The 24,559-nt window shown below is 40.6% G+C and overlaps 1 protein-coding gene across 1 annotated transcript in view; it reads right to left on the minus strand.

Moving 5' to 3' along the window:
* Positions 1–22,128, minus strand: part of slc4a3 (solute carrier family 4 member 3) — an 88,866-nt gene extending 66,738 nt beyond the window's left edge. The window contains exons 1-4 of the mRNA XM_080456783.1: positions 21,916–22,128; positions 7,284–7,470; positions 5,450–5,703; positions 2,783–2,967 (exon numbers count right to left, since the gene is read on the minus strand). Of these exons, the coding sequence (XP_080312909.1) occupies positions 2,783–2,967; positions 5,450–5,703; positions 7,284–7,470; positions 21,916–21,969 (680 nt within the window). The 5' untranslated portion in view covers positions 21,970–22,128. The remainder of the gene's footprint in view (positions 1–2,782; positions 2,968–5,449; positions 5,704–7,283; positions 7,471–21,915) is intronic.
* Between the last annotated feature and the right edge of the window lie 2,431 nt (positions 22,129–24,559).

A 24,559-nucleotide genomic window follows, 5' to 3' on the forward strand; every position in this document is an offset into this window, starting at 1 on the left:
AAGAGCAGACCAAGTACAGAGCCTAGGCTCAACTTTACTAAGTACTGAGAGTTTGACATGTCTGATAAATACACTGATGACAGTGCTGTTAAACAAGTCTATGAAGCTATCTATGAAATCTATGAAAAGGTTTAATCTAAACACAAATTTTATACAATATGTAGTGGGGGTCCCTGCTTCATCTCTCCCTTAGCTAAGGGGTCCTTGACCTAAAAAACCTTTAGTAATCAGAGTAGACCCTCTCCCTCACGCTAAACTTAAATGACTTCTAAGTTCCACTTCTCCCCAAAAGGACAACTTTATTTTCCATCCTGAATGACAAGTCTAATATTATTATTGTATTTTGGCTATGTGCGATAACTGCAAGCCAATGTTCAGAGATTCAGTATTTGTCTTCATTTCTTTAATTAACATTTATTTTGTTGGCAATAATTCAACTGTCAGCCAGTGTTTTGAGACATATTGTCTTTTATTGCTACAAATAAATGATACAAATAAATTCTACATGCATAAATAATATTTTAAAAATATTTTTAAAAATGAAAAGATCGGATCGGGAAAGATCGGGATCGGCAAATACTCAAAATCAAAAGATCGGGATCGGATCGGGAGCAAAAAAACGTGATCGGGACATCCCTAGCAACGTTGCTATGAGTCAGAATGCTGTTATTTTGACAGGCTGCTGGTTGCATTATTATCTGTTCACCTACAGAGGGCTGTGCAGCACAGCTGGCAATTCAGAGGCTGGAGCCAGGCTACAGCAACAGGCTCAAACTAGGCCTTTTCACCAAGCCTCCCCTGAGCAGTGGACAGTAAATAAGTACATGTACTTGAGTACTGTACTTATAAAACATTTTGGAGTTGGAGGTTGTTTTTTTTTGGAAGCTCATGACTTTCACTCAGCTATAATTGACATAGAAATATTGTACTTTTGACGCCACCACATTTCTAGGGAGGGACTCTTGGGATACAAACTTATCAAAAAATATTTATAAATTAGCCACTTAGCCCTATAAAAAAACATAATAAATAACCGATCTATCTGCTACTGTATTTTCCCAATTTTTGAAAATTTCAGGGGGGTTTTCGATGTTCCAAATTTCAATACAACAATGCATTGATTTTTTAAAGAAAATGTACTTCGTAATATGCATTCATTTTTATTTTTATCCCGTGATTTTGTAACCCTTATTTTTCATCCGGTGCCAATTTTCTAAGTGATCCTGGGCGCTACACTCCCCTCACCAGCCTAGGGAGCCCAGGGCCGAGCTCATGCCTCCTTCAATGCATGAGAGCCAACTGACCTTCTTGTCACCTGACAGGGGTAATTTGTACTTTTGAATACTTGAGTATTTACGTGAGTATATATTCTTAGCTCTGCCAATGTCCCAGAGTCAGCCTTTGGCTGGGTTCCATCACACAGCCCAGTGAAACCTTACATGACACTGCTGCGTAATGTTGTTTCAACCCTGCCAACAGTGTCAAAGCTGTTATAAGACTGAATCGCTGACCGCCTTTTATCCCTTGTCAGGCACTGAAGGGAGATGGGTACCTGGACCACCATACAGCCCCTGCCCTCCAGGCGACAAGCACCATTTATTATTCAAAGCATCACCAAATTATTCATATTCTGACGTTTTACGAGCCAGATGAGTCATGTCATATATAGAAAGATCAGCCAAAGCCATTCTTTCATAGAGAGCATGTTCAGACATACATACACATGTTTGAGTGGTTTATGTTTGTTATTTTTATTTGATTTATTTTGTGTGTTCATATTAAAAGGAAATAACTGAAGCCTGCACATGTCAAGCTCCATTAAACACACCAACAAATGAAAGGTATATTAAATTAGGGCTTTATTTCTTATTTTACTGTGATTTTTCCAGCCCACGTTCCAAAGGCAAACAAACACACAACAAACTGAGATCCAGACATATGCAAACAGTTAGCATACGTACCACTCCATTTTCCATGTTACACACAATAACATCCTTAACTCAGAGAGTGTACAAATGAAACCATCAGATGGACCATCAACCCTTTTTTCTGTTTGCTTGTTGTTTTTTGATTGATAGTTTGATTGCTAGATGGTTTTATTGAAAAAAATGCATATGAACATATTGTATGAGTCAAAAGGATAAAACGCAAAAAAAAAACGCTTGAGATTATTTCCACTGTGGTCCTTGTGTGTGTGTGTGTGTGTGTGTGTGTGTGTGTGTGTGTGTGTGTGTGTGTGTGTGTGTGTGTGTGTGTGTGCGTGTGTTTGTGAAAATAGCAGATCTACCAGCTCACAATGCGTCACGATGCAACACAATGTGAGCTGCCAGATATATATTTTTTCACCTATAATGACAGATCCAAAATAGGGATAGATTATTAATCCATTATATATCATTGAATTTTTGTGCTTATTGTCGTACAATCAAATTAGTTCAATTAATTAAGCGCTCTATGATGGCTTTAGTTTGAAATGAGTGCCCTGCCTCCGGACTTCAGTAATGGAATGTCATTTGTTTTCAAGTTTCCAGCTAACCAATGTTAAACAGTCAATCGGATGGGTCAACTGCATTTGAAAATGATAAATAACTATAAAGATCTAAATCCACACAATACTTATAAGTGTCTTCTTCACTTGCAATACAAAAATGTTTAATAAAAGATTATTGGAAACAATAAAGACATGAAGAGTCCTTTTTTCTGCAATAGTCAGTCGATCTATATGTGTGCAAAACGTTCTGCTCTTTTAGAATTAAAGTCCCAAAATACCTTGAGAACCCACCTGTTGCATGGCTCTGCCGTTCCCTCCGCCTCTACGTTTGGCAGCAAATGGACAGCATTTCCCACAATCCCGTGCACCTCTCCCCTCATCACTGGGACTGCGGCTTTGTGCTCCTCGTTCTCCATGTGGACAGTGGAGAGAGGAGGAAGGGGGTCCCTCAAACCCTCTTGGCACCCCAAACTAAACTGAGAGGAAGAGGGAATCCAGGACGAGGAGAAGAAGTTGGTAATATTGGTTACACCTAGAGTCCAGTACACTGTCAAAAGCCTCATCCCATCCATTAAATACCAGATACGTTTTTGATTAACCCACTAAGACCTGGAACGTATCAGTGTTATTTTTAGATTTGAGCTAAAAAGCATTATTTTACACTTTGGCTATTCAAAAATAGCAGATATACAAGCTCATAGCACGGCACCGAGTGCCGCGCTACAAGCTTGTAGATCTGCTATTTTTGAAAAATCGAGAAAATTGGGGGAAATCTTTGAATTATATTTTTTAAAGCAAACATTTGTAACTCAAATCTTTGCTTCTGGGGGTCCCTGGAACAAAATATTTTGAGATGGGGGTCCGCGGCCAAATACATATACATTTTGGGGTCCTTGACATGAAAAAGTTTGAGAGCCAGTGACATAGCAACATAAATATTTTCAACATTACATTTTGTAGAATCGGAACCTCAGGCCTTAATGGGTTAAACTAGAATGCACAACTACTATAAATAAATAACTATGCATATTTATAATATACTCCAAAAATATACATATTGCTGATAAAAACTAATTATCAATTAATCAATCAATCAATCACTCACTCAGAAAACATTGTGAATATTTTCTTAAGGTACAGACCTTAATATTGAAGTTTGGTTCCATGAATCTAGAGTCAACGTTACTGCTCTCACATAGATCTAGTCAACTACAGCCTCTTCATACAAGACACACATATGTATATTATACATTAATATAAGTAGGTTGAATTTCTAAACGGTTTGATTCCACAGGGAACAGTTCAACATGTAGCTTGTTTTCCATTATTCCATTTAGCTTTCTCTGCCTCCCGGTCTCTCTCATGACATGCACAGAAACAGAAGTGCATGTGCGCACACACATGTTAACCTTGTGCTAAGCAGATCTTCATCACCGTCAGCTTTTTTTTCTTCTTCTACTTTTTTTTTTATCAATAGTGTCACCTTTCATACAGTATACTGTAGGTCATCTGAAGCAGTTCCAAGCACACAGCCCACCCACAGCCTCCCCGCCACACACACACACACACACACACACACACACACACACACACACAGTAAACACCAGAGACCGGTATTTTCTGCATGGAGTGCTGACAGCACCTTCGTTCGCAGCACTGAGCAGTGCAACCCAATCACCTGCAGCGTCTGCACAAAAAAAAAAACCTCCTCGCATTACTCATGTACTATAATTATGCGCTAGAACTGAATGGAGAACGTCCGTGTCGGCAAAAATAAGCAAGTCTGGGAGTAAGTGGGTAAATGAGTTAAGGCAACAAACAAGGGAAACAGAAAGGTAAACAAAAGCACACAGTTAACTCTGAGTGCACAAATGGAACCAAATGGACCAATTCACACCAGCCTCAACAAAGCGACGGGCGACAAGTCATTTTCAAAGGAAGCCGGTGACGTGAAGGTACAAACTGGCACCCAACGCTGTGATGCGCTACAACACAAAAGGCTTCAAGGTTTTTCAGCACTCCACTGATGCAGTGAGGCGTCAATCAATCATGTTTTTTGTTTCACCGTTTCCATACCCATTCTCTCCCGCCCACAATTCCTGCTCTGTTCCGTAAAGGCAAGAAACACTCATTAACCCATTAAGACCTGAGGCGATAAAAAAAAAAATCTAAATCCTAACAGTTTTTTGAAAAAAAATTGAAAACATTTTCTTTTCATGATTTTTCAAAAATAGCAGATCTACAAGCTCGTAGCGCGGCACTCGGTGCCGCGCTATGAGCTTGTATATCTGCTATTTTTGAATAGCCAAAGAAATCTAAAGTGACACAGATGCGTTCCAGGTATTAATGGGTTAATGCTGTTAACTCTTTGCCTGCCACTCTGCTAAGGCTCATTCTGCCGTCGACGAGAAAGCCGAGTTTTTGTGTTTTCAGTGGTATTCCACCAGTTGGTGCTGTTATCAACCGTATGAATGATGCTTTCACTGCCTGATGACGACAGACCCGGAATTGACGTCATTTAAAAAAATAAAAGCTCATTTACTTCCTGTTTACTTAATCGCTATATCTCTGTTCCTCTTGCTTTACGGCAAAAAACAAGCTGCATTCAAACGGCCGCAGCTGTGCAATGGATTACCCTGTGCGGATACAAAAAAACGACAACCCCAAAGGTACAGTAAAATTGCTCTTTTTCGCTGGCAGCAGTGGCACACTATTACACTATCACTCTGGCAGTCAAAGAGTTAACCAGTTGCCTGTGCAGCTGTCATTTATGCAGTCGGGCATGAGCAACACTTCAACGAAGACAGAGTAGTTGACCATGCTTGGTCGTTTTGTAGCTTAGTTTTGTTCCTTAGAGTCCAGTTGTTTACATTTTTCCCTCTCAGAGTTACAAATGGATAAATGAACAGTATTGTACTCTTTAAGAAAAAATAAATAAACATCTCAGTCTCATGTTACCTGTGGCAAGTGGTCAGGTGGCTCCGTGGGTGTGGCCGCCACGCCCCGCCCGTCCGTCTCCGACTCCGCCTCCTCCTCCTCGTCTACCTCGTGGATGGTGGGCGTGACCTCGGAGGGAGGCACCGAGGTCTTTTTTTTCTTGCGTTTCTTCTTGCGCCGCCGGTCCAAGCCGTGCACCCTCTTGCGCAGACGCTGCGGCGCGGGCAGGTGGGTGGACAGGGGGTGGTGCGTGTGGTGAGATGTGTGTCTGTGATCTGTGGGGCGAGGGGGAGAGAATATTGAATGTACACAGTTGGTGGATGACTTAAATATAGTTACACTACCAAACATAAAACAATCAAACAATTAGTAATGCATTCACCACTTTATTTTCAATTTAAAACACTTCCGACGTCATTTTAACATCTACTCTGGCTTTTGTGTGCACCCCAGACAGTTTTTAAGTTGCTTGATTCAATATTTAGATATTTGATATTCATTTGATCAGACACGCCCCCCTCCTACTGTATATAAACCCACTGTAACTTCAAACTCGGATCGGAGTAACAGTGTGCCTTGCAAGTCCAGATTTTACGTTTGTTACTTTCACATAAAAAGGTATTTCTGTCAGATATTTCGCATATTATTATTTTTTTTTCTTTCTTTGATTTGTACAAAATGTGACTTTTGTTCAAAGCATTCTCATCATCACAGGTCTTCATTGGGAGCTGTGATAATCTCCTATTAACACTTTTTAATCTACTAGGATAAAACGATTTTCAAAAAGTTAATGCTCCATCCACTTCAATGTTAAAAAATAAATGGAGAAAAAAATCTCATTTTTCCTACCATTGTAAACACTGTATTTCTCCGAGTGAGACATGCCACTTTCAAACATCAAACAACAAATGTCAACGAGGTCACAATGACCTCGTTGACATTTGGATAACAAAACTACATTATGGCATTGTGGAAGCATTCTGACTTTCAGCCTCAGCGCTGACCAACTGAGCCTAGACGGTGTGCCGAGGCTAAACTGGTCTGGTGGAAATGGATCCCTGCTGACCTGTGGTCATGTTAAACCATCAGTAGTAGCATTTCACAACTCTCATAAACTCTCATAAATTAGATAACATAACATAGTTATGAGCTGCACTTGTTTATAGTTTGAGCTGCGTTTACCACTTTAGCCCTGGTATCCCAAATATAGGCATGTTATTATCGCCGGACATTTTAGAAATAAAAACAGTAGAAAACGGCAATGTCACAAAAACAAAACAAAAAACACCTCTACTGTACACTCTCACAATGCATGACTGTGATCTTGTAGACAGACTATTCTTTCGAATGATTTAGGCCCTGTGTCCACTGGGGCTTTTTTCCCCCTGAGCTCAGCGTTATGTTTTAAATTGTTTTACAACGGGAGCACTGCTGGCGTTTACACTGCTGGCGTTTACAACATGCCACGCCAGCAGCATGGCGTGGCACTGGGCTTGAAACACACCATCAGTCAAGACACCCCAAATGGCAGCGGATGATAAGCCACCCAAAGTTCTCAAAGTGGGGTCCCGGGATCCCCAGGGGTCCTTGGGGGGGTACCAGGGGACAGTATAATTAGTTAATATAGAAATACACAATCATTTTAACCACTTTAACAATATTTTATACTTTGGCTATTCAAAAATAGCAGATCTACAAGCGTCACTTCGTGCCGCGCTATGCTATTGCAGCCAAATAAATATAATTTTGGGGGTCCTTGACATGAAAAAGTTTGAGAACCACTGCTCTAGGTAGCCTTGTTTAGAAAGGTAACACAGCGCATGAGTTATCATCATGAAACAGAGGCCGGGCTTACACTCAAAGTCCCTCTCGCTGTAGTGACGGCCCATCCTGTCTCCGCTGGGGGAGGCCGACTCGCTGATGATGTCCGCGAAGCGCTCCACGGACAGAGCTTTCTCCCAGCTCTCGTCTTCCTCCTCTTCATCGTCTTCCTCTGGCTCTCCTCCCACCGACGCCGCTTGGTGGTCTTCCTCCACCTTCACCTGCTTAAAGAGACGGGAGAGAGAAGCATCCATTACAAACGTGTGCGTATAAAATATGCGACGTCGGGAGGGAACGATTCAGTGATATGAGACTAGATATCAGGATTTGGGATATCGTAATATTGTGATATGGCATTATTTGTTGCCTTTTCCTGGTTATAAACACTTTTTATACATTCAGAATAAAAGCAAAAATAATGAATAAAAGATTATCCACAACCTACACAAGCTGCTGTGATGCGGCACGCTGTGAGCTTGTAGATCTGCTATTTTAGAAAAATATGATATGATCAGAATAAGATATTATCGTTACAATATCGATAGAGGTATTTGGTCAAAAATATTACTCATATCGCTCAGCCCTTAACTCAGCTCAATCAGTTATTCCTGGCAGTCTTTTAGGAGTTCAAACATAATCACCAGAAGGCATTATCTGCTTTGTTGCAGTGCATGGAAATATGTTTTCACTGACTGAACAATGCATTTATTTCCCATAAAGAAATCAGTATGTAGCTGAAATCTCCCTTTGGATGTGCTATAATAGGTCATTGATATTTGACATAATAACACGTAATTAAATAACGTCATCGTCGGGTGGAAACCTTGTATGTCCAAAATCTGTCTTTTTCATTATTTGAAAAAAAAATTATTAGAAAATACCCGATCTGCTTTTTTCACTACTTTTGTGCGACAATCTTGTATGACAAAGTAGGGCATTACTTTACGAGAAAACAAAAAATAATAATATGGCGATATAAGTTTTCTGCCTGACAACGACGATAATAAAGCAATGAGAGGCTGCCATAAAACACAGGGCTAAACGCACATTCTGGATGAAAAACTCCACTAATGGATACATTTATTGGCATGAAACTGGCACATTTCAGAGCTAAAGCTCCTTAGTAAACTGCAGGTACATAATGCGTAAAAGTACTATTACGCAGATACTATATTTTATAAAAACAAAGCAAAATGGCCATATACTGTACTGTATGTCAGTAGGCCTATATCGTTGCTGTCGGGCAGAAAAACTCCCATTTTCATCTTTTTCATGTTTTTAGGAAAAGAGTTTTGCTCAAAAAGTTGCGAAAATAGACGATCTACAAGATCTCTGTGAGCTTGTACAGTGGCAATTTCCGCTATTTTGGAACAACTTTTAAAGTGAAAATGAAAAGAGGTCAAGTGTATCAGTGGGTTTTATAAATATACAGCCAGTGATAAGTATTAACAAGAGCTTGTGAATAAATAATAACTACACAGGTTCTTTTTTTTTCCATTTCCTGAAGAGTAACGGTTCTGGACATACAAGGTTTACACCCAACAGCGACGATATTCTACCTGTACATGGACATAGTATATCAACAGAGAGCATCCCTATCCTGTGCTCTAAGCAGGGGGGAGGGGGGGGCTGTCATTTAGCAGGCGAGCCTACAGCAACAAATCAATACTACAAAGTGCTAAGCAGAGGGTAAAGCATGACACTCTCTCACACTACTAGACAGCCTCTAGAGACGAGGGGGTGGGGGGGGGTGACCCTGACTAATGCATTCGCTGTACCCAGTGGTGGAAAAAGTACTCAAATGTTTTGCTTAGGTAAAAGTATCAATACTGCAATGTAGAAGTGCTCTGTTACAAGCAAAAGTCCGGAATTCAAAATTGACTTGAGTAAAAGTACAAAAGTATTGGTATCAAAATGTACTTGAAGTACCAAAAGTAAAAGTACTACAATGTTTGAAAATAGCAGATCTACAAGCTCACAACGCGTCACATCGCGGCACGTTGTGAGATTGTAGATCGACTATTTTCAAATAGCCTACGTATGAAATAGGGCTAAAGTGGTTAATGTATGTTTTATAATGTAATAATTTATATCTGCAAAGTAACTAGTAACTTAAGTTTACAAATAATAGTAGTGGAGTAAAAGTACAATATTTGCCTCTGAGATGTAGTGGAGTAGAAGTAAAAGAATAGACAATTGGAAATACTCAAGTAAAGTAAAGGTACCTCAAAATTGAACTTAAGTACAGTACTTGAGTAAATGTACTTAGTAGTTACTTTACACCACTCCCTGTACCCGATAGGTCAGAGCACCAGGCCAAACCCCTCTCTTTGCCTGTGATTGGTGCTGAGACAGTAAAGCAGCGCTCTGGCTTACTACTCTGTGGTTTTAAATTACCGTTTTTTCTTTTTTCTTCTTCTGCTTCAGGCCTCCATTACCTCGTAATTACCAGTGGGACGGAGGGACAGGATGCGATTAATGGCCTGAGATACCTGTGTGTACAAAGGACTGGGCAGAAGATGCGGCCTGATGGAATATAAAAAGGCAGGAGTTTTACAATCATTTGATGTAAAAGTTGTGTTTCCCATGGCGGACCTGGCTAAATCCTGCTCATAACTCATACAGTTCCATTTCGCAAAAAAAAAAAAAATTCACTTCAGGGGATGTTTCTCCCAGTCCGACCCTAGCAGCATCGCTGGAACTTGTCGACGTCTTGCAAGCAAAATGATTAGTCATTACCATTATAATAAAACGATTAAAGTATTCCTCTGAGGTAAAGCAGATCTTTCCATAGTTAACCTGGCCTGACCCACCGTCCCTCCAGGGAACAGATCAGTCTGTCTGATCAGATCTAGCCTCGTTCCCAGGACTTCTCTCATCTCTAAACCACCAACTAAACCACTCTTGCATATGGACTGATATGGTTGCCTGTGCAACTTTCACTGCCACATGAATATTTCATTTTTAATGGAATGCTGAGCCAGGGAGAGGCAATGAAATATTTAGCAGCTGCTGACGATTATGGAGTAAGGTGTGTGTGTGGGGGTGCACGCGCGTGTGTTTCCTTGTGGCTAGGTAGAAAATTGTAATGTATGCTTCATGATATAAATGACACAGCATTTCAGAGGGTTCCTGTTTGTGTGTATAGATCCACTGCCCGTCCCAGTGTAGCGTTCAGACTAGGGCTTATCCGATTGATAACTTTTTTTGATTAATCAAATAATCAAGAAGCACTTTTGTTTGTTTTGTCAACAAATCGATGCAAAATAAATCTGAACGTTTTTTTTATAGTCTGAACCACTTAAGCCCTACTGTATTTAATCGTACCTCATTGTACAACAGTACCGCACAAAAATAGCAGATCTACACGTGAGCTTGTAGATCTATTTTGCTCTTTAAAAAACATTAAAGAAAATAACCAACATTTATCCCCCCAATCAAAATAGATTGCTAATTTTCATAAACAAATAAACTGATTATTTAGATGTACTGTTGCACCCCTAGTTCAGACAACTAGCGCACACATCCTAAACAGTAATGTGAGGCATGACAATTGACAAACTGTCAAAAATGAACACGTCAACCTGCCATATCATTGTCTACACTTCATATACAAACAGTAGTTAAGTTACATTCTTGTAATCCCTCTGACCTTTGTTTTTTTTGTGCAGAAAAATAATACGGCTGGCTGTGGGTGCCGTGTGTGTTCACAAGAGATGTTGAACGCTGCCCTGCCATTTGTATTTGCCATACTCCGTCTTTACTGACCTTTTCCCGTCTCAGCCTTCCAACCAATACAGCCACTGTTGCTGCAACACGATTTCCATTAACCCATTAAGACCTGAGATACGATTCTACAAATATCGCCTAAATCCTAACAGTTTTCTGAAACACTTGTGTCGCTATAATATCAGTGTTGCTCAAAATTTTTCATGTCAATACAAATATATGTATTTGGCAGCAGACCCCCATCTGAAAATATTTTGTTCCAGGGACCCCCAGAAGCAAAGATTTGAGTACAAATGTTTTGCTTTAAAACATTTATAAATTCAAAGATTTGCACACATTTTACTGTCATTCTTCAAGGGGTCCGATCCACATAAAAAAAGAAAAGAAAAGAAAAAACTGTTCTGGTGACATGCAAGCATTCATTTACAATATAAAATAACTCAAGAGTGTACAAATAGAACACTTGTACACTTCACGGGTCCATTTGGTTCCATTTGTACACTCTCAGAATTACTTTAACACTCAGAACTTTACAGTGTACTGATCAGTGTTGCCAGATTCTGCGAGAGAAACACTCAACCAGGTCTACGAAAACAAGCCCAAAAGAAGGTTGCATGAGCACACACAAAGGTAAATAAGTAACTATAGCATCAACATCACTTTAACAACTTGAACCCCTATATACATTGGCTATTTGAAAATAGCAGATCTACAAGCTCACAACGTACTTTTTTTTGTATTTTTTACAAGGTATAACACACAACTTGTATGGTGGTCCCTGGCACAAAATAGTTTCAGATGGGGGTGTGCGGACAAACACATAATTATGAATCCTTGACATGAAAACGTTTGAGAACCACTGATTTTAAACTTTTAGGAAGCAAGCCCAGTCTGCAACTACACTACAAGCACCCCCAAAAAAAGCAACCCGCAACTACAAATATTTACAAGCGACTTTACAGAAAAACAAGCTCAAAGTTGGCTTATAATAAGCGGACATGGCAACACTAGTACTCATGCCCTTAGGCTACAGTATGTTTATCGGCGAGGCAGCCAGCTACTGTACATTTTATGATCCATTGCCAGCGAAAGGAGATCTGGCCTGCGTGCTGTCTTCATGGCCTATGGGGAGAGTAGATTCCAAATGTGGAACACATTTTTTGTTTCTATGTCACTGATCCTTGTTACGCTCTTGTTAAAAAAGCACTTTTAAAGGGCCATGCAGTGACACAGAGAGAGAGATACTGTGTGTGTGTGTGTGTGTGTGTGTGTGTGTGTGTGTGTGTGTGTGTGAGACTGTGTGTGTGTGTGTGTGTGTGTGTGTGTGTGTGTGTGTGTGTGTGTGTGTGTGTGTGTGTGTGCAAACAGTGCCAAACTGTGTTCAGCCAATCCCCCCCCTTCCCTCCCTCCCTCCTTATTTTAAGGAACTGGCACCCGTCCCAGACAAACAAGATCACAACAAACACCAAGTGCCAGAGGTGTGCCTGTATTGCTTTTCAACTGTTGACAGATGATTGAGCAATTGCGATGTACGTTAATACAAAGGCTGCCTAATAATGTGACCTAATAATGCCTAATAATAATGTGCTGTATTTTCTCAAAGTCACAGCTATAAGATTTAAGTTCTAGTTGGATTAATTGACTTGGACATTTATTGTACAATAGCAGGGTTTCTCAAATGGGGGTACATGTACCCCTAGGGATACTACACGGGGTACATGAGGAAAAAGTGGAAAATGAATAAAAACATATACTTTGTGTGAACCTGCTGGCGTGTAAAGTGTTAAAAATGTTAAACTTGAGTACTGTTATTGAATGGAAAGCAGATCCTTATTTTCCATTATGCCATTTTATGTTTTTATATATTGAATTCAAAACTGGACTAACTGAAATGTTATGGCCACGTACGGTTTAAAATAAAACTTCTCAAGAGGCATTAATTGCAAATATTTCACTCCATTTCTCATTTGTAATGCTATACTATTAAAAAAGATGGGAAATCATTCATTCATAGCATCATACTGTATGCTAGCTATGGTAAAGGTGGGAACTGAGCCAGCTTGAGAACCACCGACTGTACTACAGCATGTTGGAATATTATTGTGAGTAAACAAAATCAATGGCAATAAAACCCTATTTGTAACACCTTCTCTGTAGGTCGTCCTTCGAGTCTGCTTGCTGAACAAATTGTCCTTACTTTCCATTTTAGAATGTGGATGAACAGTAACGGTTATGATTGTATTACATGTACAGCAGCAACAGCAAAACGATGGCTGGGAAATGTGCCAAGCGTCGTTTCACATTAAGATACTACGCTTGTCAAATAGATGCATATCATCTTTTTGGATACTATCGCACTTATTCCAGACCCGTCCAGAGATATTAGCACCAGAGGAGGGCCCATGAACAAAACCTAGCAAAGTAAGGCAGCGATACTCAATCTTTTTATATTTATTTCCACCAGTTTGATATGCATTAGTCCATGGACTAATGCATCAACAATCTACATGGTAAAATCCTCACGTAAACCATGCACATGAAACTGTAATTTTATACTGGTTGGTCTATTTTTTCATACTGTATATTCATCCATGTCATTTTAACTATGTCCATGAAACTGTGATTTTATACACTGGATAAGTTTTCCACCTGCAAAAGAAAACATTTCTGCTTTTCCGTAGTGCCACCAATCCTTTGCTTTCTTTGGACCTTATGGACAGTATATTGCACTTTGTATAGTATACTGTGATTTGCTACTGTGCCTCCCTGTTATTTGACCTATTATGTGTTCCACCTTTCCTCTCTATTCTCTCCTCCCCACTCTTAACTCTTTCTGTAAGTGCAATGTTGAGAGCTTGCGCTCTTTAACACCTGTTATCGTGTGATAATAGTTGATTACTCTGATTAAATTTCTGACTCCACTTACTTACTACTTACCAACTACACTTACACGTGCTGGAAGCGCTATTGTGTTACCCATTATGACTTAAATTGTGTGTTTACATCATCTTCAAGTTTTTTTTATTCTACCACAATGCAGCCAAAGGCAAACCTGTGTGGACAATCAGTTTCCGACCTGTGCTTCTGAGCAAAAGGTCAAACGTCTACCGCAAGTTAATCAGACTGACATCCCACCCGAGGCTACGTTAGAGAAGGAACGGTCGTGTGAGTCACAGAAGCCGCATGCATGAGACCATATGAGAGCCAAATGTCTGCGCGCGCGCGCACACACACACACACACACACACACACACCCCCCACACACACACACGCCATCAGCTGTGCTCTATCGATGGCAGGTCTAGAGAAAAGAAAATGGTCACATAATTATTATTTTTTAAAGAAATATATATGATTAATAAGAAGAAGAAATCCTATAAAAGATCAGAAACAACAGAGTAATAAATAAGTAATTCAAAGATGCTGCTTATTCGGCTGTCCACCAAGCTTCCATTGAGGGAGGTCTCTTTCCGGTGCAATTTTTAGAAAGCTTCCCTTTGCGACCGTACCTCGTCCTTCTATGCACCTTTCTTTGATCCCACCAACTCGTCCCCCCCACCCACAATGCCATCACGGATCGGGGGTAGGGCTGAAGCGTTATTCGAAAAATGATCACACTTGTAATATGAGCTAAAAAAGCAGGAGATCAGGGCTCTGAGTGTAAAAAACAGCCTTATTAAGTACAGGGCAAAAGCCACCATCTTTCAACCTAAGCTGATTTTAGCCCTGATGAAGACCTCTTAGGTCGAAACATGTTGGCTTTTGCCTTGTACTAATCTCTCAAGACAGACTCAGCTTTTTCTTGCCAGATTGGCCTTGTACTAATAAAGGCTGTTCCTTCTTTTACACTGAGTGCCCGGATTATTATCATCCGTAGATCAGCCTGATTCGAATAGCCAAACTAGCTGATCTACGAACCCTTAGGTTTCCCGCACCGCAAGTCGAGAACTAGTGAAGTAAAAAGGACAGTGGAAGATTCATGTGACAAGCAAATCCAAGCCCACTAACGCAGCAGACCTCTTTGCAGTGCCATGATCCTTCCGGCTTGCATGCCGCGGGCGACGATGTCCCCCTGTCACATGCACGTGATGACTCACTTCACTTCACATCATGAGCACTCTCCCAGACAACCAAAAATTAATGTCCCCTTCTTGACACCTGCTTGCGTATAGGCTTTGATGGCTTTCGCTGCAGCAGATCGTAATAAAGCATCGCAGGATATGAGAATTTTCCACACAGCCCTGTGTATGACTCACCCTGTGCTAAAGCATTTAAGGGAGCGAGCGTTTGTTATGTGCCACTACAGAGCATAGTCCTGTAGGTATTTCAACATGCATGCAGTACAATCACCCTGCTGCTGCTGCGAGACAGAGAATTAATTATCCTTTGAGGAACGCAAGGATTAATAGTCCAATCTCATTTTAATCATGTTCTTTGCATTCCCTTAGCACTTTGAGGGTTGTTTCAAATGTAAAGTGCAATACAAATAACATTTATAATTATTTCCCCAGTTCATTTTAGAAAATACATTACAATGATACTTAATGTTGTGTATCTTTAACTTTGCACTAAATCAAGCCAACATCAACATCAAGCCAATTATGTTACTGGGGAGGAATGGTCTATGTGTATAACTGTAGTTCCGGGTTTCCAGAGAGTGTCATACCCATTTCATTTGATTTGAAGTGAAACACAAGACACCTTCATATGGGTTTCCGGTTCAAATGTGCTGCCGAGCCAATTAAGCGAAGCTATGGGAAACGGAACAGCAACATGAAACAGGTATGCCACCTTCTGGAAACCCAGGACTACAGTTACAGTAAGCACAGGGCCAGTGGTGGAAAGTAACTAAGTACATTTACTCAAGTACTGTTCTTCAGTGCAATTTTGAGGAATTTTTACTTTACTGGAATATTTCCAATTTTCAATACTTTTACTTCTACTCCACTTAATCTCAGACAAATATTGTACTTTTTTACTCTACTACAATTATTGGACAACTTTAGTTACTAGTTACTTTGTAGATTTAAAATATTATCAAAAAACATACATTAACCACTTCAGCCCTATATAGACTTCTACAAGCTCGCGACGATTTTACACATTTTGAAAACATGAAATGGAAGATTTCTGCATAATGAGTACTTTTACTTTTGGTACTTTAAGTACTTTTGATGCCAATACTTCTGTACTTTTACTCATGTAAATTCTGAATACCAGACTTTCTGCATTGTAATATTGATACTTTTACTTAAGTAAAAAACATGAGTACTTCTTCAACCACTGCACAGAGCTTGTAGCCTCCACAGCAGAACAGAAAGTATTACAGCAGCAAAAACCCAACCCAAAGTCACGACAGGAAAGCAGAGCAAGCCTTTTTTCTTTTCTTTTTTCTCCTTTTTTGAGTTATAGTACAGAAACCGTTTTAAAGGTCAGCAGCCTGGGGATTAGAGCAATAGGGCTTTGACTGGAATGATGCTCAGAAGTAGTAATAGCATGACATACATGTACAGTAGTAATGGGTAGCATTAGAAGTATGTATTTATTATTGATAAAAATGGTTTCTGTATGTCTCTGCTCTGCTACATACTAGGAGTACAAAGGAAATCAAGCTCTGGAGCTTTCTGTGGCCCGGGTTCGATTCCAACCGAGGCTCCTTGCTGCATGCTAGCCCCTCTCTCTCTCACACACACCTTTCCTCTACTGAGTTGGTGCTCGGGGTCCTTGGGGGGGTACCCAAGGACCCAAGGACAATCATTTTAACCACTTTATCCATATTTTATACTTTGGCTATTCAAAAATAGCAGATATACAAGCTCATAGCGTGGCACCGAGTGCCGCGCTATGAGCTTGTAGATCTGCTATTTTTGAAAAATCTCGAAAATGTGTACAAAATCTTTAAAAAAAATAAAAGGCGAACATTTGTAATCTTTGCTTCTTGGGGTCCCTGGAACAACATACATATAAATTTGGGGGTCCTTGGCATGGAAAACTTTGAGAACCACTGCTCTACTGTAACCACTTGTAACCCAGCATCTATATTCTGTGGGGAACATTAGTCAAAATGAGCAATGAGCTTGTAGATCGGCTATTTTTGGTGTCGACCGGAAAAAGTGGTAAAAAGTACAGAGCCAACTCAGGTCCAGTTTACCAAGTCTAGAGGGATTAAGTGGTAGTAACACTGCGTTCCTAGTGAATATTCTATCCAAGATAAAGCACTTACAACTATTATCCCACCCACGCACTTCTTCCCAGTGGTGGAAGCTGTCTGGAGGCTAATCTACCAGCTGTTAGCAGTCTGGCTAATGCTTCATTTATACTCTGTTGTGTGATGGAGTCTACATAGAGCTTCATTTATACTCTGTTGTGTGATGGGAGTCTACATAGAGCGTATGGGGGATAGAAGTCGTAGTGCTGCCTGCAGAGCACCTTATTGATTGTGATACACCTTGTTTCCTCTATACAGTACGCCCACACGTTAGCAGGCGGTCATTAACCCATTAAGACCTGAAGCCGATTCTACATGTCTCCTAAATCCCAACAGTATTCTGAAAAACATATGTTTCTATATCAGTGGTGCTCAAACTTTTTCATGTCAAGGACCCCCAAAATGATATGTATTTGTTGTTCAGAGAAATTGGACAATTGGATTGGAATGTCATCTCACCTAGAAAATATGCATGTGTGTGTGTGTGTGTGTGTGTGTGTGTGTGTGTGTGTGTGTGTGTGTGTGTGTGTGTGTGTGTGTGTGTGTGTGTGTGTGTGTGTGTGTGTGTGTGTGTGTGTGTGTGTGTGTGTGTGTGTGTGTGTGTGTGTGCGCGCGCATGTGTGTGTACTGTAAGAGACATCAAATGCTTTATCTTATAGCTATTTACAGACGCTCTCTATGCTTTTCAAGCTCAGCGTTCAGCTAAGCTGGCAGCATTCTCACTACTAACAATCCCACACAGCTCCTTTGAATGGCTCTCTGAGTGAGACTTCAGTGGGACCGTTTTCAAAAAGCTCATGGCTGTGCCTGAAGCGTTAAGCTGACACACTGGTGAGCAAACACGTGCGAGCAAAATTAGGGATGTAACAATACTAGGTTCATGAAAAAACGTTTTTTTAATTATTTCTCTTACACAAATCCAGTATTTTCTTCTTCTTTTTTTTTTTACAATACTGTGTTCTCTTATCCTAATTAATCAATTCTCTTACAAAGATTTTCTTCTGTTTGCATCGCGATAAATTTTTTATTAAATCGATTTAAATTGCCACCAGTTTGAATCGATTTAATCGATTTACGATAAATCGTTACATGCCTAAGCACAATCACTCGCAATCAACACTTAATCCATTAAGACCTGAGCCGATTCAACAAATCTGTTTTAGAACAGTTCTAAAAAAATGCGACAAAAACAAAACAATCTCAATTAATTCAAAGATTTAAGGTTTAATTGATAAAAATAAGTACTTTTTTGGGTGAACTACTCCTTTAACATGTTTAAAATTTTGGACTTCAAAAGTTCAGTTCATCAGAGGCTCTTGACATCAAATCTCAGTTCTCTGTTCACACAGGCAACGATAGGACCCGCCAAGATGACATGAATAAAATATGACTTAATGCCCTCAGCAATGTTCCCCTTCATGAGCAACCCTCTGATTTGAATGCAATATCATACAACGTCGCCAAATTGGTACATACTGTACATACAGTAGTGGTTCTCAAAGTAGGGTTTGAAGGGGTTCCAAATGGACCCCTAGGGCTGTTAACTCTAAGAGTTATGGAGGTCCTTGGATGGAATTGAAAAGTTTGAGACTAATATACAGTAAATGACATAATGTACGTATGTAAGACCCTGTGACTGTGTCGATTCATCTGACACATGTCAGCATGCAGAAATGTGTCATCGCTGACAAAGATGGCATTTAAAGGGTCACGTTCTGCATTTCAAGCGCAGCCTTCAGCTAAGCAGCTATAGCATTTATGCTATACGGCTGCCACACAACTCCAGGTGATGAAACAGCAACATACAGTTGTCATGCAACATCTGCTTAAAATTATACATGTTTCTTAGTTCTCTCTTCCTCTTTTTCTCTTCAGAGTAGATCTTTCCCTGACAGGTAGCAATCTGTTCTACTAATCTTGACACCTTTGTGTTTGTTTTTTATCTGTTTGTTTATGTGTACTGTACTTACATTGTATCTCATGTTTCTTGTTATGTGAAGTACTCTGTAATGTGTGTTTAAAACTGTGCTACATAAATACAGTTTTACTTGCTTATGCTACCTGTATAAGCCAGTTTCTTATTTTGGGCATGCCATTATAGTAGGCGGACATTTCAAAATGTATATATTTTTTAAAACATACATAGCAGATCTACAAGCTCACAACGCATCACAGCATGATGCGTTGTAAGCTTGTAGATCAGATATGTTGTGTATTTATCGTGCGAGTAAGTACTGTTGTTTCAGTATTCCCATGGCTTTCTATAATCTTCATTTAACCACAGACATTTCTACTAGGTCTAGAATATCCTTTTTATTGCCCTCCAATCGAGACTGTGGTTCCATTGCTTTCGAAGACATGCCTTGCATGTTCTGTTTACCATTATGAACAAGACAGCGGACAGGGAAATATTCTATTGTAAACAGTAGGAAACAATGTGCTTGAGTCCAATGTACAGTATAGGGCTAGAACTATGATTGACTAATATGCATGCATTGCACAAAAAAAAACGTTTCTGACTAAACTTTAATATGCAGTGACAGAAGCCATTATTTTGCATGTCAAAGAAAATTCTCCGCTCAAGCCCTTGGGCGTGATGGCATTTAAACAGGCTATTCATAAGCCTTCTCCCTGGATATATATATTCAGCATATCACTCTTCTCATCAACCCTTGATGGGAATAGATATGGGAATCATAACCGTGAAACATACTGTACAGGCAGGCACACAAAAACACATGCACACTCATGTACATACTATAACACAGCTCAGCAAATTATCCATCATTTGACTTGTCGCCACCATAACAACCAACATCTAATTAGCGCTCGAGTCAAACTCAAGGCTCCTGCCTCTTTCTGAAGTCTTTCAAAATAGGCTGTTGGGCCGTCACTGAGTGATCTGTGGACCTTTTTTGTGCATTTTATTCATTATTATTTTCATGTTTCCATTATAATCAGAACCAGGGAGGTAGTACTTTATAAATAACACATCGTTTTTTAAAATAGTGAAAATAGCTAATCTACAGAACAACTCCGGGCCAAATTGACATTATCTGAAACCGAAAATATGGAAACAAAACCAGAACCTGTGAAAAACGGCATGGAATGGTTGGTTAGTTCTTGTAGGCATGCCTCCAGGAAGAAATCTTTGCCCAACTGAGCCCACTTTTCTAGTTTGAGATAATACAACTCAATGATGCAGGTGGTGGTTTTTTTTTCTCCCTTCCAAATCATATGAAAGCAGAGGATCAGACATATCACTTAATTAGACTAACCAAACAGTTTTGCAATGACAGTTTAAGGGAAGTATGTTTTTCTCTGAATTAATGGTCTGAGAAATCCAGCTTCAACGTTCAAAGGATTGTCACACTTTCTCAGTGGCTGGTCGATGCTGGCAATGAGGGAGGGAGTGAAAGTGGTGCTGAGGCTCCATTATAATTCTACCTACATAACTCAGAGATATAAAACTAAATTAACTGTTGAATTTCACTCACCCAAACATACAGCATGTCCGCAATCCGTCAATAATAATTATTGACGGAACAATTATTGTCTACTTTCACCAACGCTGGCACATACTATATACTATGCACAGCTAAACTTTTAGATTTAGTCCAAAAAATCCCAAAATCATTGCAATGCTTCCTAGAAATCTTAGTTTGACATATTTTCACAGATCTAAATAAGAATCATGAAGCTTTCATTTTAACCACTTAAACCACAACAGCCATATTCTTGGGGGGGGGGGGGAACATCAGCCATATATAATTTTCAACTAAACAAACTGTTTGCTACTACTCGTACAGATTTTCAACACTCCTGCAAATCGTTGAGTCTGTGCAATAAATTCATACAATGCTGGCCAACCATAACCTACCTGGCCTGGCGGAGGCCTTTCTTTTTTGGCCAGAATGTGTGTGCAAAGTTTCATGGCAATCGGATATTACATTCATGATTTGAGACATTTAGTTCACATTTATTTACGAGACACTTCAGATTTAGATGCCAATCAAGATGGAATATGGATAATTGGACAGATCCGTCTTGATCACAAGACTATAGAGACAATGTGTACCGTGATGTTGCAGTGCTTCCTGGTAGCACTATAATAGGACAATGTGAAAAGGGTGGCATTTCTTCCTCGGCCTAGTGGGAATGTGCGTGGAAAGTTCCACTGCAATTGGACACTATGTTCATGATTTGAGGCATTTTGTTCAAAATGAGCCACTCCTGCAAACTTCTTGGCCAATCTTAGCCAATAAGGATGGAATAAGAGAAATCGGACAGTGCATTTTTTGGTTTACAAAAAGTCAAACAGAAATGTAATTTTTATTTCTATATTCCAATGTTCAATGCCAAAAACACAATTAAATCATTAATCGTATGATAATGAATCATTAACTAAGATTGCATGATCGTGACAGCCCTTTTTTCATGCATCATATGAATGAGCATTTGAAGATTCTGAATCTGTGTATAGCTAATTTCTGACCAAAATCTGATTACAGGTATACCATTTTAAGCTCTCCTATACGCTTAAGATGTGCGTGGTCGTCAGTCCCATTTCCATAGATACTGTATGGCATCCTGTTACGGTTGCGGAGAAAGAAAAAAAGGCCAAAGCCCCCCGCCTCCCCCCCAATACTAATGGCATCCACCAGCCAATAATTCCAATAGACTCCAAACCTCATCAAAAGGAACCACATTAGTTAGGACAAATTCTTACCTGATGCAGGCTGATGAAAACATCTATGTCAGGGACATGGCCTCCTGTAGCCATGGGGGCTGGGGTACAGCCAGGGGGGGTTGGGGATCGGGTCGACACTGGAAGAGGGGGCTCGGGGAGAGAAGGCTAGAGAGCTGGACGTGGCTAGAGGGAAGAAGGCTTTGGTCTAGACCACAGGGGCTAGACTAAGGATGGATCCGTGGACAGGATACAGTATATCAGAGTGTGTGTGGTGGGTGGGGGGGTTGGGGAGGGACCTCAGCTTGGTCGGGGTGGGGTATTTGAGAGGGGGCTACAGATAGGCGTGACAGGGGCGTGGCCTAGCAGCAGTAGAGGATAGTACTAGGTGAGATTCGGAGGGAGTGTTGATAGAGGTGTTTGTGTGTTTGTGTGGCTAAAGGGAAACGGGTCCTGGTGTAACAGGTGGAGGAGAACTAGGGTAGAACTAGGCTGAGGTATGAGGTAAGGTATGGAGTGTGGGGGAGGGGAGGGGGGTCTACTGCAGCCGGGGGGGGGGGGGGGGGGAGAGGGCCGAGGGGTGGCGAGACGAGATGGGGGGTGCGAAGCAGCGGGAACTGGCAGGCGAGGGGGGATCAGCCCTTCTCTTTCACGGCGGGGGATCCAGGAAGCCTTCGGGGTGGCATAACCTGCAGGGAAAGAGTGGTATATCAGTCAGTCGTGTCGCAGGTGGAGCCCATCGCCCGTCGTTTATTATGCCTAATTTATGCTCGTCACAAAAGTGCCACAGATTTTATACGCAGACAAGATGCCTATAAATATCCGACAGAGAAGCCTTAAATGGCGGTGGATCAAGGGGCTAAGGAATACTGCGTACTCACACAATATGACACGCGTTCAAATCCATCTCCTGTGGTGTTGCTAGGAACCATACCGCCCAATGGCAAGGTACAATACAGCCCCCACCCCCACTCCTGAATACAACTGCACTCAACTTAGAACAGTATCACATTTCCAGCACAGTACTAGTGGTTCTAAAACATCTTCATGCCAAGGCCCCCCAAAAGTGTATATAGGTTTGGCCATCTGAAAAGATTTTGTGCTGGAGACGATTTGTGTTGTTCAAATCTTTCAAAATGATAAACAAAACTCTTCAAAAATAGCAAATCCACAAGCTCAGTTTGCTATTTTTCAATAAGTAGAAAATAGGGTTAAAGTGGTTAGATTTTGAAGCTGTAAGAGAACTCTTTTTGATGGGGACCCCCTGGAACCCCTCAAAGAACCACAGGGGTCCCCAGACCCCACTTTGAGAAGCACACTGCTCTACAATACCTTCTCCAGTCAGGGAGGTAGCCCCTCTTTAAAGGAATAGTTCACCCAAAAAAATATTTTTTTTTCTATCGATTAGTCACCCCATGGACACTTGAATTCGTGGATATTTCTTTTGTTTTTGTCGCATTCCTAAGCCAATAATTTGATGACCAGGGGTTCCGGTAGGAGACACAAAGGAGACTCTTTAAGTCTCCTACTGGAAACGGTGCCGGTCATTAAATTATTGGCTTAGGAATGCGACAAAAAAAAAAAAATCCATGAATTCAAGTCTCCATGGGGTGACCAATCGATAGAAAAAAATGTCATTTTGGGGGTGAACTATCCCTTTAAGCCTCACTGGGCAGGCAGCACTCCTGACCTTCCACCACCATCTTCTTTACAACTCCCCATTCTAGGAAAGCCGAAAAGCAATCATAGTGATTTATAAGACATAATAAATACCTTTGAGTCTCAAGGCCTGTACAGTGAATCACGCGCCAAGATCCACTACATGTCACCAACTCCAAAACAGTTGCCGCGGTTGCTCAGCTGTAGAAGTTGTTTCAGGACAATGCTGTGAGCCTGAGCCCTTCTTGATCACTTAAGCCCTATGTGTACTTCATCGTATGACAAATATCGAAAATAGCCAATCTAAAAGCTCACATCACATTGTGACGCGCTGTGAGGTTGTAAATCTGGTATTTTTTTTTGCCGTTTTTGTAAATGAGGCAATTCATTGACAATTAAAAAAAGAAAAACATTCACCCTTAATGACATGCCCAAAATAGGGATGTAATTCCAGTTTAAAAGTTCAAATATGGCGATAAGTTAACTAGACTATTTTTTCTAAACTATTTTGGGGCAGGTGGATTGGGGTGAGGCCTGCAGTGGACGAGCGAATTGACAAATTCTGAAAGTGAAGCGCTGTATTTTTCCACACCTGAACGTGTTTGGTATTTTGGGGCGACTTGCCATGCACTGGTGTGGCAGAAGAGGTGCAATAGGGGGCGGCGTTGAGGTGTCAACAAAGACCACAATTTGTACCATATCTACTGGCGTGTAGCGAGTCGCCCAGCGCTATTTTTGGCACACAAAAATCACACACACACTATAAGGGTTATATTTGTCGCACATTGATGTAATAAATACCTCAAAACTATCTTGTAGACAGCTCTCCTACAGAGCCAATGCCGTAAAAATGACCTCCAAGGTTAACGTCTGCACATGGTCTGCTTTGCATCCACCCACTGCACAGAGTGGACCTTGAGCAGATGTTTGGTCCGGGCAGCAGTCATTTTATAGACATCCACCCGTGTCCCGCATTGGTGATTTTGCAGTTATGAACTGGGCTTCACATTAAGAAATGCTTCTCATA

This window comes from Gymnoscopelus braueri, assembly GCF_963280865.1.
Source record: "Gymnoscopelus braueri genome assembly, chromosome: 18".
NCBI lineage: Eukaryota > Metazoa > Chordata > Actinopteri > Myctophiformes > Myctophidae > Gymnoscopelus > Gymnoscopelus braueri.